The 15224-nt window shown below is 41.4% G+C and overlaps 2 protein-coding genes across 2 annotated transcripts in view; both read right to left on the bottom strand.

The window, feature by feature from the left end:
- Positions 1–6625, bottom strand: part of LOC116333166 (glucosidase 2 subunit beta-like) — a 157152-nt gene extending 150527 nt beyond the window's left edge. The window contains exons 1-3 of the mRNA XM_031756349.2: positions 5859–6625; positions 5412–5528; positions 3084–3179 (exon numbers count right to left, since the gene is read on the bottom strand). Coding sequence (XP_031612209.1) covers positions 3084–3179; positions 5412–5528; positions 5859–5940 — 295 coding nt within the window. The 5' untranslated portion in view covers positions 5941–6625. The remainder of the gene's footprint in view (positions 1–3083; positions 3180–5411; positions 5529–5858) is intronic.
- Positions 6626–6655: 30 nt separating this feature from the next.
- On the bottom strand, positions 6656–8482 carry LOC116333182 (doublesex- and mab-3-related transcription factor A1). Its single transcript, XM_031756367.2, has 2 exons — positions 7812–8482; positions 6656–7648 (listed from the first exon to the last, which is right to left on the bottom strand). Exons 1-2 carry the CDS (start codon positions 8287–8289, stop codon positions 6897–6899), a joined length of 1230 nt encoding a protein of 409 aa, XP_031612227.1. The 5' UTR covers positions 8290–8482; the 3' UTR covers positions 6656–6896.
- Between the last annotated feature and the right edge of the window lie 6742 nt (positions 8483–15224).

A 15224-nucleotide genomic window follows, 5' to 3' on the forward strand; every position in this document is an offset into this window, starting at 1 on the left:
AGTGTATGGGTGCAGCACAGACACTGCTAAGCAACATAAAAATAAAATAGAATTTCACTTGCTGAAGCACAAACATCTTGGATAGGCTGTCAGTACAATTAACGACACAGCAAGGCATGTTATTGGATAATATGGCTCAGATAATTCTAGTAATAGAGCTCCAAAAAGCACCAGCACCACAAATGTGGTTGAAAGGTCAAGTTCAGCGACTTCAATTAGCTGAGGTGAATCTTAGCAGGCAGATATTGGTTCCACCTGGCAGTCAAGCCTAACCAAAGTTTAAAAGGTGACTGATTAAAAAAAAAATGTCCTTCAACAAAGTGTTGAAGTTACATAGTTTATCCACCAGAGGGCACCTCTGTAACTTTTCTGTAGGCAATACCAAAAACAACCAGGCAATCCCAGCAGAGACGAGCAGTGTAACCGAATATTGCTACATATAACGATATTCTATTGTTATGTGTAATTATATTGTTACATTAATTATGTGTGAAAGAAAAATAATTAACCAGTGCATCAAAATATCGGATTTTTAAATCACCAAATATTGGTACGCCTTTTAAAAATCCCGTATCAGTCGTGCTCTACCAGATTATCCTTTAAAACTTCAACATACTGCATAAAACAAAACATTTCTGCGTAATGACAGTAATAATAATAAAGTATGGACGTCTGAGTTGAAGCCGGACGATTCACATTAGCAGCCATTGCAATGTTTTTCTTGGCTTTCATCATTCTGCAGCCTGTGTTGTGTTTTGAGGCAGTTGAATATGACAGTTGTGTTGCTTTGCAGTAATGGCCTTTTATCTACAGTATATCACTGCGGTCAAGTGCATTTGGGAAAGCTCATGCTGTGCGGTGCAGGGAACAGCTGTGATTGGCATAGGCAGGCAGGTCATCAAGCGATGATTTAGGGAGCGCTTTCCTGGCTTTAGCTTTGTGTTCTTCTCGTCGAACACACATTTACAGCATCGTGTTCATTTAATCGCGAGAAGCCACACGATTAAAATTTAATTAATTATGCAGCCTTAATAGGCTGACAAATGTATATTCTCTTTCACGTCGAGCTACCCAGAAAATCTTCATCCTTAAAGTTGAAGATTAAATCTTTAGGTCTGCGTGACATCTCTCTGCGCTTCGAAGAAGGTCTCTTGATTTCAGCCACTTATAACATCAGCTGCATGGTGTTTTGTAAGTGCTCAGATCTGGCTCTTTCTCTGATGTTTCACCCAAGAGAGTGGGCACAGTGTGAAATCTCTCAATTATCCAGAACCCCATTGGTGACCCATCGAAAGAGAGCATTACAGTCCAAAAAGGGAAGCCAATGAATGTCTCTGAACAACCAGTCAAAGAGGAAAAGCGATGATGAATTAGCTATTAAGTGGCTCCATTCAAAGGAGAGAAGGTATGAGAAGAAGACAAGTGGGAGCAGAATAAAAGGAAAGAGGAAAGGGTGAGGGAGGCTTTGGGAAATATTCTCCTGCCGCTCTTTCATGCTTCGTTCCTTCAGCTTTATTTCCTGCGATGGTTACATGCCGTCTATTGCTACTGCTGCAGAACGAGCTGGTGACAGAGCAGAGATGTCAGCAGCAGAATGTATTGAATTTATCCAAAGTGGCGAGCTACTGGAGAACAAAAGTGGAAAAGAAAGGGAGGCTGAAAAACTACCTGATTAGGCAGCGCATGTGGCAAGAAAGAATGGAGGAAAGCCTTGAGAAAAATAGAAGCAGGATGTTTTTCAAGGAAAGCTGAGCGAGGGAAGTGACTGTATGTACGCATCTGCATTTGTGTGAAGGCAGCCATGTTCTGTTTGTTGAAGCTACATCGTTTGTTTGCGCTACAAAAAAGACAGAGTGCGTACATCAACATGTCAGCATCTGCACATCGAGCAAAACATAAATTCCTGTCCGTGTCTGCAAAATACACAAAAGGAGGGAAAGCAAACAAGTTTTTACTCAGTAAAATCAGGACTTTAAGTTATTTTGATGAAGACCCGACAGCGTGGTTATGATTACGTGGTTGTGATGCTATTGCATTAACAAAATACACAAAGAGATGTAGAAAAAAACTTGAGAGATAACTCATATGGGACTTTTGGTGCCAATAACAAAAGTCTGATATCACTGGAAGTGATTTTTCAAATTGGACAGACTCCAGCCCCACCCACCAGGGACCAACAGTCGGGTAAGTGGAAGACCAGGGCTGGATGGTAAACAGACTAATAGACAGATGTCCTTTCTAACATTCACACTTCAATGAACACATTGGAGAGCAACTTGCCCAAGGACACTTTGACATGGAGCAGCCAGGGATAGTAGATGACCTGCTGTAACACTGATATATCACCCAAACTCACTAACATCAGCCATGTATCAGTAAATAAGGGGAACTTAATGATGGAAGTTGCCAACATTTATCTGTTGTATTCACAGCTCGACCGATACTGTGTTTTTGAGACCGATATTTTGTGATATAAAAATCCGATATTCCAATTTGTTCTTTTTTCAGACATATAAAACATAACGAGATTTCCCTAACGTTTGTTTTGTTCAGTTATGTATTTACCTGTTTCCCCTCAGCATAGTGTGTGTCTGAGGCATGCTAAAGTTGCACAGTGCCCTCTGGTGGATAAACTATGCAACATCTACATTCATAACACGCTTGAATGGCGTTTCTCTCATCTCTTCTTTACTGTTTTAATTTTCATTTATCATCTATTTTAAATGCCTAAAGTGATCAACGACAAATAGAGAATATCAGCCCACCAATAAATCAGTCAGGTTCTATTCTGCTCAGCTATAATATGTCCAACATGTGAAAATAAAAGTATTAACATATCTTCATAACTAAACAACAGATACACCAATACTGATATACAGTATCTGTGATAGGCCAATGTTCCCTGTGCTCTATGATGGCTGTAGGCTTTAATCTATGAATACCTGCCAAGTTACTCAAACCGCCTCTGAAGTAGTTTCCACTCCAGCGGGGATTTCCAGGACCACAAGTTGCCCTGATGACATGCAAAGAGAAAAGGCGGCTACCAGCCGACAGTAAGACACAATATTAAACCACAGCCTTACCACAGATACCATCATTGACTCTGGATGATGGGATGTAGTGCGGGCGAAAACCCAGATTGGTGCAGTAGAATCGGCCACGAGGACAGGCTGAAGTGCCTACATGGAGCAAGGAAAACTGGTCAGCACTGCATTATAAACTAATTTGCAGAAACAAATGAATTTAGCTTAAACTGTTCACAATGCTTGCAATCACATGAGCCACTACACCTGATTACTGTCTCTAAAAATTCAAACTTTTAAACATTTATTTGTGTTCTTGATGGGGTTTTTTCGTTTTTAATCATTATTTTGTGTGTGGGTCTTTTTAAAATTTCAAAACTGAGTGTATCTCAAATCTGGTTAGTGTTGGCAGAGGTTAGCCGCAGCCCTTTGCCCCACATACAAGCTGTAAATGATGTGTGACTTTGATTTGAAAGCATAATGATAAAAGCCACGACTGCATAATGAAATCGGGGATGTTTCTCCTCTGTCTTTTCACATTTATGCTACACAAGATAAAATGCCATCTATCTTTTAATATTTAAACCCTGAAATCTCCCTGGTATGCCATGCATTCCACATACATTATCTCTTTTGTTTGTATTGATTTCATTAAGGTGCTTATACTTATATTACATGTGTAATACCTTGTAAATTTTCTTATATTAGACAACAATTCATGCAGTTTTTCCTTAATTTCTGGAATTTCTTGAGAGAAAAGACTTGCGCTATTCAACCTAAGCAGATTTAGGTTTTTTAAAGCTAATTATAGTGATTACAGGCACACGGTGAGGCAGTGGTTAGCGATGTCAATCCACAGCAAGAAGATCCTGGGTTTTACTCTTCAGAACTTTACAGATTTGTGTCATTGTGCAAGTCATAAGTCATCACATGCAGACGTCTGTTTCGTTGCTAAAAAAGGTGCTAAAAAAGGTGACACTCAAGCTTTATGTGGGGAGTTTGTCACATCTTAGTGTTACAGCTAAGTTAGAGCTAAGAGTATTGTAAAACATCTCTCTAAAGCTTCAGTGAAACAGGGGCACAACATTTTATCTCAGCCACAGTCTGTCAAAGACGTATCGAGGGGAGGGACAGTAGAAAATGTGCAGATGTGGAAAAGCACAGAAGGCGGTTACTTTCTCCCCTGTACACTGCAGGAGACAGCATCACATGTGAGGAGCGGGTTCTGTGGCAAAGTGACAAAATATCCAGTAACTTCACAAAGCATGCCTATGTTTGCTAAGATGGTAGAGTTTGCATATCATCATTCTTCCAGAAAACACGATAGCTTGAAAAGTTTTGAAATAATTCATGTTAACAATCTATTAAAACTTGGTTTATATCCACCAATGACTTCAAGAACAATTTAATGATTTATTGGTCAAAAACTGAAAAAAAAATTTTTATAACCTACAAACTATGATTCTTCAAGAGTGCTGGGTGTTGTCAACATATAAAGCAGCATTTAACAATTTAAAATATCATGTCACATTTGATCTCTGACCTCTCCTTCAAAGGTTAGTAGATTAATCTGCAGGTCAAAGTGATAATAATGCTATATAAAGCTATTTAAAATGACAATACATTTTCAGACTGACAAAAACATGTTGCCAACAGATACTATTTGACTTTAGCTGAATTGATTTATTCTTACTTTGCCATTTACATCACAATAATAGATTGTAATTATGTAGACTGTAATCATTAAATACATAACAAGTTGAATACATTACAATGTACAAAGTTTTTTGGGGGGAAAAAACTTTTGACACTTGATATTTATTATTCAACAAATTTCACTAAACAATGGAATGAAGGCTGCACATGTCCTGCGGGCATGCAATCAAAATTACGCCAAGCATATTAAAATGGGTTTCAGCAGGGCAAATAGCAAACGCCTGCACTTTGCACTTGCTTTTACTGCACTACAGACTTCTAAAAGTATGTTAAAAAAAAAGAAAAAGGAAAACAATATGAATATGTACACAGTACAATGTAAATACTTTCCAGAGAGTGAGCTGCCTTGGTGGGGGTTCTTGTTCTCATGGCTTCTTGTTTTGTCCACGCAGTGCATGTCTTTGGTATTGACAGTCTATGTTTTTGTTGTGTACAGTTTTTCCCTCACACTTCCCAGGATGTAAAAGCATCCACTTTTAAAATCGGCGTCTGCTTTTTGCAGATCAGCTGCATGTGTTTTGCCCCCCAAAACACATGCAGCTGATCTGAGTGCAGAAACCTTCAAAAGTCTTTAAAGTAAAACACTGATTTCCCAACAGAGAGTCAAAGTGACCAGCAGACTGATAACGCTGGCAGACAGAGACCCGCTGGCCCCACTGATTAACCTTTTACCTGGTTCATCTGAGCCATCTTCACAGTCGCAGTAGTCGTCGTTCACCTGCTCAAATGGGATCATTCTCGACCCATCTATGCACAGAAACGACTTCCTCTCTCTGTAGAACCTTTTATCTGTTACAAAATAAAAGCAAACGCCCACTTTTGTAATCGCTGCTGGCTCTGAGGTGCAACCAGAATTGTAGTCAAACATTTTGCATCAGTGTGAGTGCTTATAGTGTCTTAGCACGGATCCTCTGGGGAGGGTAAAACAGCAGGTTTGTGTTGTGTTGCTACTACACACTCATAATGTTGTGTACCATTATTATGCTGTTTACTCTGTTATCAGAGCTTGTAACGTGCTGCCTGCGTTTGAAACCAGGAGCTGCCAAAGCTTCAGCACCATGTAGCTGTATATATTTGGCAGCTACCTAGCTGGAAGCTAAAAAGGAAGAATGGACTTACAGGACGAGGATATTCCTCTTACTTTCCGCGAGTCCACATAACCACACCAAAACACAGCAGCGACAATAATGTAGACACGCATGTCAGCGTCTCCTGCCTCATAAAATCCCGCTCAAGGCTGTTTCAAACACTGCATCGCCAGCATCTCAAACTGCATGTCCCGACTTCCTGAAACACGCGGTCTCGTGGCGCTTCTGAGGCTTTCTATTGGTTTCTAGTTTGAGGCTCATGTGATCATCCACCGACCAATCCTAAGTGAGAACGGCAGCTGAGGCGAAAAAGAGGACGAATTTGATTAAGATTTACAGCAATTACGGCTTTATTTACATTTTAGAAATTAGAGTATAAAGTTGAAGCATTTTATTTCGGCACATTTAAGTGTAGCCTGTTTTAGAGAGCCAGCAGACATGTTTTGTAGTATAACAGCGGGAGCTCCTTCACAAGCACAGACAACACCAAGGTCCCTTCCACATATAACATATTTACTACTACTGCACTTAAATAAGCCTGATTTTTTCCTAGTGTTTAAAAAAAAAAAAGAAAAAGAAACAAAAGACTTATCGTGGGACAAAGTCCGGTTTTTGTTAGTTTTGAGCGCGACACATGCAGTTGTTTTTCCTTTTCTTATCCGCTGAAAACACCGCCTAAATAACGGATTCGAGAAGTTTAAAGACTTGCTTCTAGCAGAACTTTACTATATTGTGACATCTTTCATATTTAGGGTGTTAAAAATGTGATTCGTATATTTATAAACAAAAAAAAAAAAAAAAAAAAAAAAAAAAAAAAAATCGACAAGAGAGACTTCATCTTTTTTATATTTGCACGAAATTAATACAAAATGTGTAAAACGAGAAAAGATAACTTTATTCACAATAAACAATCTGCAAAATTTACATTAACAAAAAAAAAAAGCATCAAGTCGTCAGATTGTAGTACACCACTGTGGTTCGAGGCACTTGAAAAGCGGTTATTTAAAAGCTACAGTTAACTTTTTTTATTATTATTATTTTGTTTGTTGTTTTTTTCATGCGTCCTTTTTTATTTGGTCTCGCTGTTTAGCCGTGTGTACAGGCCTGCATTGCATAGAGACTCCTTGCTTTGGATGTAGGACAGGTCTCGGATCATGCCGGGGAGGGAATAAGAGTCCAAGGGTGGACGCAGTGGGAACACTGGCATCAGTCCTGATGTCATGTATGGAGACATGAAGCCTGCCATGCCGCCGTTAGCGGAGGGATAGGCCAGCCGCAGGGGGCTGACGCCCAGGCGAGAGCTGAGGCCGTACAGGCTGTCTCCCCCTGGGGACGCGGGTATGTGCAGGGGGGAGAAGGCAGACTTGGCCCCCAGAGCACCGAGCCCTCCGGGCAGTCCCGCAGAAGGCCTGCGCGCGCTGTCAGCGTCAATTTTGTTCTCTTTGGAGTTCAACGCCAGCTCAATGGATTTGACAATGTCACCTTTGCACGTTCTCACCATAGACTCCAGAGTGTCCCGTTTCTGATGGGGGAAGATCTTAGCCATGATGTCGGTGGGGTCACGGTCCGGGCTCAGATACTCATTGGGCTTCTCCGACTCGCTCCCCGACTCTGGATCCGAGGAGGTAAGTGACCTCTGCGGGCTCTCTGTATGGTCTGAGCGGTGATCCATCGCAGGGGATTGACTTCCGCCGCTGTCCTTGCTGGGAGACAGCTCTTTCTTGTCACTTGGAGAGGGCAGCCGTGGGGAATGGGGTGCAAACAGAGGTCGACCCATGAATCCGTTGTAAAAGTTGTACTTGCTTAATTTGTCCTCTGAAACTATACGGATGAAAAAAAAAAAAAAAGGGACAACGGTTTTTTAATTAAATGCGTGCGAGGCAATCAAAGTTCACTAAAGCTGAAGAGGAACCAAAAAGAATAACACTGTTGTGTATTAAACTAGTTATGAACACAAAGTATACAATCTCACATTTCAACTCACCGTCTTTCTGATTCTCACTCCCAAAAACATCAAAACAGGCAGCTGCCGGAGTACTGCTGGCAGATACGGGTACCCCGGCGCTAATGGACGATCCCTGAGGGATCCCTGCTTCCCCTCCGATCCCAGTGCAGGGGTACAAGAGCCGAAGATCCCGGGCCTCGCTCTCTTCCTGAGCCTGCTGCCTCCTCAAAGCCACCTGCGCGGCCATCACCCGCTGCCTCTCTGCAATCAGTGTGCACTTTGCGCACACGCAGTCTCTCCATCGACAAAAGCGCTTGTGGCCTTTGAGCGCAGAGACCACGCCGTGGTTCCTGCACCTGGCACACTTCGGGGTCCGGGGGTATCCCCTCTCCAGCGTGGGGTTGCAAGCCTGGAGGAAGAGAGGCGGAGGGCGCAGAAGGGAAGGGGGTACCGGCAGGCTACCGAGCGGGCCGGAGGTGTGATCGGTCAGACCAAGGGGTCGGATCCTGTTTTCCATCGCTCAGAGGAGAGGGTTAAAAAAAAAAAAAAAGTCTACGAGTCCTCCAAAACTGTTTACGGTGGAGTCATTCAGGTGATTTGGACTTCTCTGAGCAACTGGTATCTCTGTAATGCGCTGGCACCCTGAACCAGCGCGCCTTAAGTGTCTCCTCGCCAGGTGGTTTGAGTTGAAACACAACACCTTCGTCACACCCCTTTCCGCTCAAGCCTCTTAATACCCTATCATGTTTATTTGCATCCCGAATGAATGGGCGGGGGTCTAATCTGCAACTGCATGCGGCCATAGGGTGAAAGGGCAAATAAAATTTAAAAAAAAAACTTGAAGCTTATGAAGACCAGATAAAAAAAATCCCCCTTTCCTTTAGGAAATAAAAACAAAACTGCGCTCTGTTTGAAATGACATGCAAATTCGCACAGACGTTATAATAACATAAAGTAGCAGGCACAGAAGGTGGCTCGAACAAGGCCAGCGTGTAACAAAACAAGCATTATTAGAAAATAAGAAAGAAAAACATGTTGCCTCAGGCCAGCTTCGGTTGCCCTAATGTGCGATGAATATTCACTATTAGGATGTTTTTTCCTCCCTTCAACACAACAATGGGCCTAATAGCCACAAAAGAAACAGGTAATTATCTGCTTGGTTGTTCTGTTGAACAAATTACTCTGACAAAAGACCCATCTGTCAACAAACACCCAGCGAGATTGGCGAATACCTAATCACACCTTGTCACATGTTTCATTCATTTCCCTGCATTCAAACAGGATCCGGTTACACGCACCAGATTGCTTTGCCGTTATGACAAGAGAAGCAACTTGAGCATAATGTGACAAGCGCAGTGTCAGTCACCAAGGGCAACGCCACAAGGAAAAAAAATATCGTTAGGCAGAAATTTGCAAATATGTGTGTGTGTGTGTGGGGGGGGGGGTTATCATAATGCAAACCCTATTGTTCAGTTCAATACTCTCTGAAATGAATCCAGTCATGTTATGTGTGTCCAAAACAAACATAAGGCTCGGGGGCCAGACTTGGCCAGCAAAAAGTCCAATCCGGCCCACTGGAAAGATTTACAAAATGTGACATGCACCGATTTGAAACTTTTTAGCTGTGTTATCATAAATGTAACAGTTGCTACTGACAAAGACCTCCCCTGCAGTCATTCACTAAAGTCATGAAGTAATAGATGAACAACAAAATGGCATAAAAATTCCTGTTTTTTCACTACAATAAAAATTTTTTATTACAAGTTGTTCACAGTAAAATGCATAAATATAGTTGGATGTTTTCTGTGAATTAACAAAAAAATCAGTTTTTTATTTAAAAGACATTTTAGGCAATGAGCTGCTAGAACTTTATCCATAATTTTACACATTCATTTCTCACAATTTAAGTCAAAGACTCACGCTGACATATTTCTTCCACTAACTACAACAGCGTTTCTTCTTCATGTAGAGAAAACTGAGATGTGCTGTTCCTACTTGTACTTTGTTTTCTTACACTGAGTTTAAACTACTTAACACTGACTTTACGTTGGTCCGTGTGGGACGTATGTGGCCCGCGACTTTGACATTCCTGCTCTAAACTACTGCTAAACTGCTTTTCTTCGAGGTGTGTCCCTTACTTTGTCCATACTTATCTGCGCAAACAGACTGAAATGATAAATAAAATACCACACATGATACCATCCCCCTGATCGTCTACAGACTTGTGAGCGAGGCTCTCTGCTTGGTCTGCCTGTAGTTTTGACTCCATCTGAATAATGCATGTGAATCAAAGAAGAAAAACCAAGAATAACTTTGTGGATGGAAGCCCTTGGTCCCCTGGCTTTTCATTTAAGATAAAGATTCCCTGACGGGCATCTTTGAGGCAGATCTACCACGACACTGGCATGGAAAATCGCAGACATAACTAACGGTGATTAATGTTAGTTATCACAAATGGAGACTCGTAGGTGTTTCAACTTGCTGATAAAAGAAGATAACTGTTTTTGAAACTAAATTATCTGAGTTACTGGGACTTTCTTTTTTTTCCCATGTCTTCTTCACACGGTTGCCTCCTTTGTCGTTTCCCAAGTGATGGATCTTATCTGAATGCTATTTTGCTGTGCGGGGAGAAAAGCTATACGCACACCTGCACAGCGGCCATGCTTGCGTAAAAGCTAAGTGCAGACATATTGTGCAAAAGCTGTGACTTGTATACAGGCGTTTTCTTGTAAACCATATAAATAAAGCATCCAGATAATGATTTGTGCAGATGAGGCTTTGAGAAGCGAGTCTGCTATTTGCAGAAAGATGTTCCATTAGTTATGGGCCTCGATAGATAGGGGCTGGTGCACGCTCACTCCAGCCGTGCAGGACAGGAAGGTAATCTGAAATGCATCCATCAACACAGAGTGAGTGTGCTTAAAGCATAAATAAATGCCGGTGATGCAGATGCTGTGTGGACGCACATGCAGTTTTTTCTTTGCTTGTTTTGGGTTTTTTTTTTTTTTTTTATCATTTCATCCACTGTGAAGTGGAATTTGATGTTTGGATTTGTGGCTGGCAAGTTTATCCAGACACATTAAGCTGCTCCCACCTGGCAGCTTCTTTTCCCTTCTTTTTCTTCTTCTTCTTTTTTTTTCGTTCTTTCACTGCGCAGACCACTTAGGTGGTTTATACGGACCACTTACAGCTTTTTCATGGATGGAGGCTGGAAGCAGCGCTGCATCATGCCTGTGTAAATGCACGTCACTATATCTTGAGCTTTTTGTAGGGCTCTGTTCCAGTCCTATTTTGTAATTACCCAGAGGAGGAAATGGGGAGGGTTAGGGTTAGGGGTAAAAGCCTCCATAAACTGGATTATGGATAAAAGCTGTAGTGTTATATTTACTCATTTACTGCCTCTTCTGTTTGTCTGCGGATCACAGGATTACGAGGCTAAGTCAGGCTGGTTATTTAAAGTGCCTTTAAACCACATCATCTAAAAGAAAGAGTTTCTTTTTTTCCCCTCCTCCAAGTAGTTTGAATCATAATCTTATGCACAAGAAACTTGAATACACCGCTGTTATCTCTGCCTTGTTTTTAAAAAAAAAATTTAGTCTAGTTTCACATTTGTATGGATCATCTGGCTTTATTTGGAATTTTTCAACCTCATCACCAACACAGAACGGAGAGATCGGCAGGGATAAGTCCCGTTAGAGTAGATATGGGTAGACAGTGTCTTAATTGTGTTCTTAACAGATCTGCTCCTGTCAGATATGGTGTTTCATCACAGCCATGTGCCTTCCAGGACAGGCTTTATCAGTGCAGCTTCTTATCTGAAGCAAGGTGGCTGCTAATCTACTCCCAAATCTAGCAAAACCTGATTATGTCTCCCACTGTCAGAGAGATGTAGGGGGGGGGTGGAGTGTGGGTGGAGAGGTAAGAGGGTAAAGCTCTGAGAAAGGGAAGTTCTGAGCTGACAGTTTCCATATAATAACATATATCCACAAAGATCCTACTTTGTACACTTGGATCATGTCCACAGGTTGTGTGTCTTAATGCACAAAGGGAAGAAAATCAGGTCGTGTTACTGCTGCCAGCTATGAATCAACATCACCAGAGAGATCATGACACGGCCCGAGTTTCCGTGAATTCGGCTTTAAGACAGCGGCATTGTTTCCGAACGCACGGCACTCGAGTTACAACAAATTCCCCTCTCCTTCAGGAGGAGAAAGGTCTCGACCTTCACGTGTTTGTTTTCTCATGTGTCACTTCACACCCTTGTTGCCGAAGTGGCGCACAGTAGCCTCCACTTCACTCCACTTCGGGTCGAACGGTTGCCAGTGATGGTCAGACTGCTTGAACTTGTTGTGTGTCGCAGTCTCAAAATGAAAGTGAGTTCCCTTTTTTTGTGTGAACATAGCTTTCTCTTCACTTTAGCCTCATATGCTACTGACACTTTTTTGTATTAAAGCCCCGTGGAAGTGAAAAAATAAAAAATAAAAAGAAGAAAAAAAGAAGGCAAAAAAACACTTATTTGTGTGACGTGTGTGGCCTCGGCGGAGTTCAACTGGCAACTTTGCTTTTAGTGGAGCTTTCAAGACTGTTGCCTCTGTTTTTATTTTTGTGCCAGGGGATGTTGACTGTTGCTGTGCTGTTGGACTTGGTGTCTGTGTTTACAACGCCTGGGGCATAAGTTACGCCTTTGCCAGCGCCGCATCCTACGGAAACATTCTGACACAAGTCTCTCTGGAGATCAGACTAATAGCTCACTTCAAGGTGCAAAAAAAAACCCCACACTGAAATGTGTTTGGAGAGCTGCTCCAAAATAAATCTTATATCACTCTGTAAAATCACTCATGGTTTTATGTTAAAAGTACAATATTACATATGATTGCAGGTATTTAGCCTATTTAAAAAAATAAATGAAGCCTCCAGCCTGAAAAGTGAACCTGCTTTATATTTAAAAGCCAGCAGGGGGCGACTCAACTGGTTGGCGTTTGACTGTAAAAAAGTCTATGAGATAAAGATCCTACCTCTTACTTTATTTTTTACTTTAGTGTAAAACAGATGAAAACCCAGGGCATGTTTTAGGGTGTGGCTTTTCTGTGACTGCAAAGTGGCTACCTTATGAGCATGTGATGTCATAAGTAGGGTCGAGTACCTTTCGCTTTTAAAAGAATACTGATACAGGTACCGATACCTGGAAATTGATAGCGGTACCCAACAATATCTATTTTTTTGGTACTTTACTTGACCTGTAACAGTAGCTGCAAAATAATTCTCAAAAAACTGTCAAATGAAACAGTTTGTTACACACCACACAAAATAAAACCTTTGTTTTTCTAACCAGGTGTTTCCTCGGCTTAGACATGTTGCTATGGCCAGCTTTGATTCTGCACTGTATATATTGGAGACAGCGCTGTCTGAGACCAGACTCACCACAGTATTCACCTGATATTGTCATGACTGATGTCATCAGTCAGACAAAGCCTCTGTATCAGTGCTGCTATGGAAAGAGGAAACAGGAAGTAAATGAGTATTTTTTCTTGTTTTTTTTTTCCTGTTGTTGTTGTTTTGAAAGTCTCACCTTTTCTACCATGTTATCACATCTCCCTCTCTCCCTCACTCCCTCGGGAATATCTGAGTTGATATCAGTTGATATTGTGCAAAAAAAAACAACACAATCGTATACTTGTGTAACTCCAGCTGCACAGTGCACGCCCGGCTGAAGTGGCACAAAAGCGCGGGATGTGCCAGCAGTTGTTCCCGCTACACAATCGTTCACAAGGGCACCAACAGAAAATAACTTAACCAAAATTATTGATTTATTGCAAATGAGTACCTAGTACCTACCATTTCCATTAGTACCTACTTGGATCACCACTGCTCGACTCGGATTGACTGGTTTTCCATTACAATCGAGTACCACCTAATGTGCGTGGTTGTTGTTATAGCAATGCAGGCGAGCGTCACGTAACGTAATTGGTATGCAACACAAAAGCTACAACGAAGGTGGATGTCAAGGCAACGATATACCTGCTGCTTGGTCTGTGGCTTTTTGTCAGACTCGGGGACCACTGCGACCACAGCCATGTCTCTGTTTGCTGGGTTTCAAAAATGCTGGTTTTGATTTTTGTGAATGAGGCGCTCTCATGACTCATCAAGTGACCAACTGACCAGCCAATCGGTGGCATGCATTCTGACAAAGTCACATTTTACTAAAAAGTACCTGGCACCAGGAACTCTGACCTAATGGAAAACCTTGAAAACCGTGGTAAACCGAGTAGGCAGTAATGGAAAACGGGTGTGAGACTAGGGTTGACCTCACCTGAGGGTTGGGTACTGAGCTCTAGTTTTAGGGTTGTTATTATTGGTGAGTTTCTCAGACCCTGTCCATAGGTTTTAAGCGAATAAGGAGCTCTTGAAAGTCTAAAACTCAAATCTTCCAGCTCGAAGTTTTCAGAAACTCAGTTTCTGTGTTTACATGTGGACAAAGAAAATCCAGATTTCGTCTTGCAACAACAAAGGTGTGTGCCTTTATCTCCTTTCTGACATCACACCATGCACCCTGTTGCGGTTTGTAGGCTTCCAGTTGGACAACATTTTCTTTGAGCTTAGGGTCATGTCACCATCAGTAGTTTTGACATGCTCTTGACAGCGGTTGATATATTTTTTTTGTCTTTTTATGACAGATGGATAGATAGAGATCATTTTTAAAACAAAAGCAAGTGTGGGAATAACCTCAGTCAGAACTACTATTTAATTGTTCAGAATTAGGTTGTAGTAAAGCAAAATAAAGAGTTAAATGTTCAGTTCTTCTAGGAAATACCTTTTTATTTTTATTTTCCCTCTCTACCAAAAACTATTCAATTTAATTCAATTTTCTTTATATATTACAATGTATAGGGCCTACAATAATACAGAGAAAAACCCCAACAATCAGACACCCCCCTATGAGCAAGCACTTGGCGACAGTGGGAAGGAAAAACTCCCTTTTAACAGGAAGAAGCCTTCATTAGAACCAGGAAGGGGCAGCCATCTGCCATGTTAAGCAAAAAGGCAATGTTAAAGTAGAGAGGGTTTCTGTCTCCTGACTCTAAACTGGGAGCTGGTTTCACAAAAGAGAGGCCTGAAAGCTGAAGGCGCTGCCTCCTCTTCTACTTTTAAATTACCTTGGGAACCTCAAGGCAACTGTTGTTGTGATTTGGTGCTATATAAATAAAACTGAGGTAAATTTAAAAAGTAAGCCTGCACTCTGAGAGCAAAGTACTCTGTTGGGGTGTTATGTTACTATGAGGTCAAAAACCAGGATTCCAGTTAATTGTACAGTGAATAATAACTGTATAATAACAACTGTAATAACAACAAAGACTAATGTTTGCAGATAATCATCACCCTTTAGTCCAAATATAGTCTTTTGAACATATAACAGCTGCTTAAACTCAAATACTTCTAAACCACTAAATGTTT

The sequence above is a fragment of the Oreochromis aureus genome, linkage group 3, assembly GCF_013358895.1.
Source record: "Oreochromis aureus strain Israel breed Guangdong linkage group 3, ZZ_aureus, whole genome shotgun sequence".
NCBI classification, from domain to species: domain Eukaryota; kingdom Metazoa; phylum Chordata; class Actinopteri; order Cichliformes; family Cichlidae; genus Oreochromis; species Oreochromis aureus.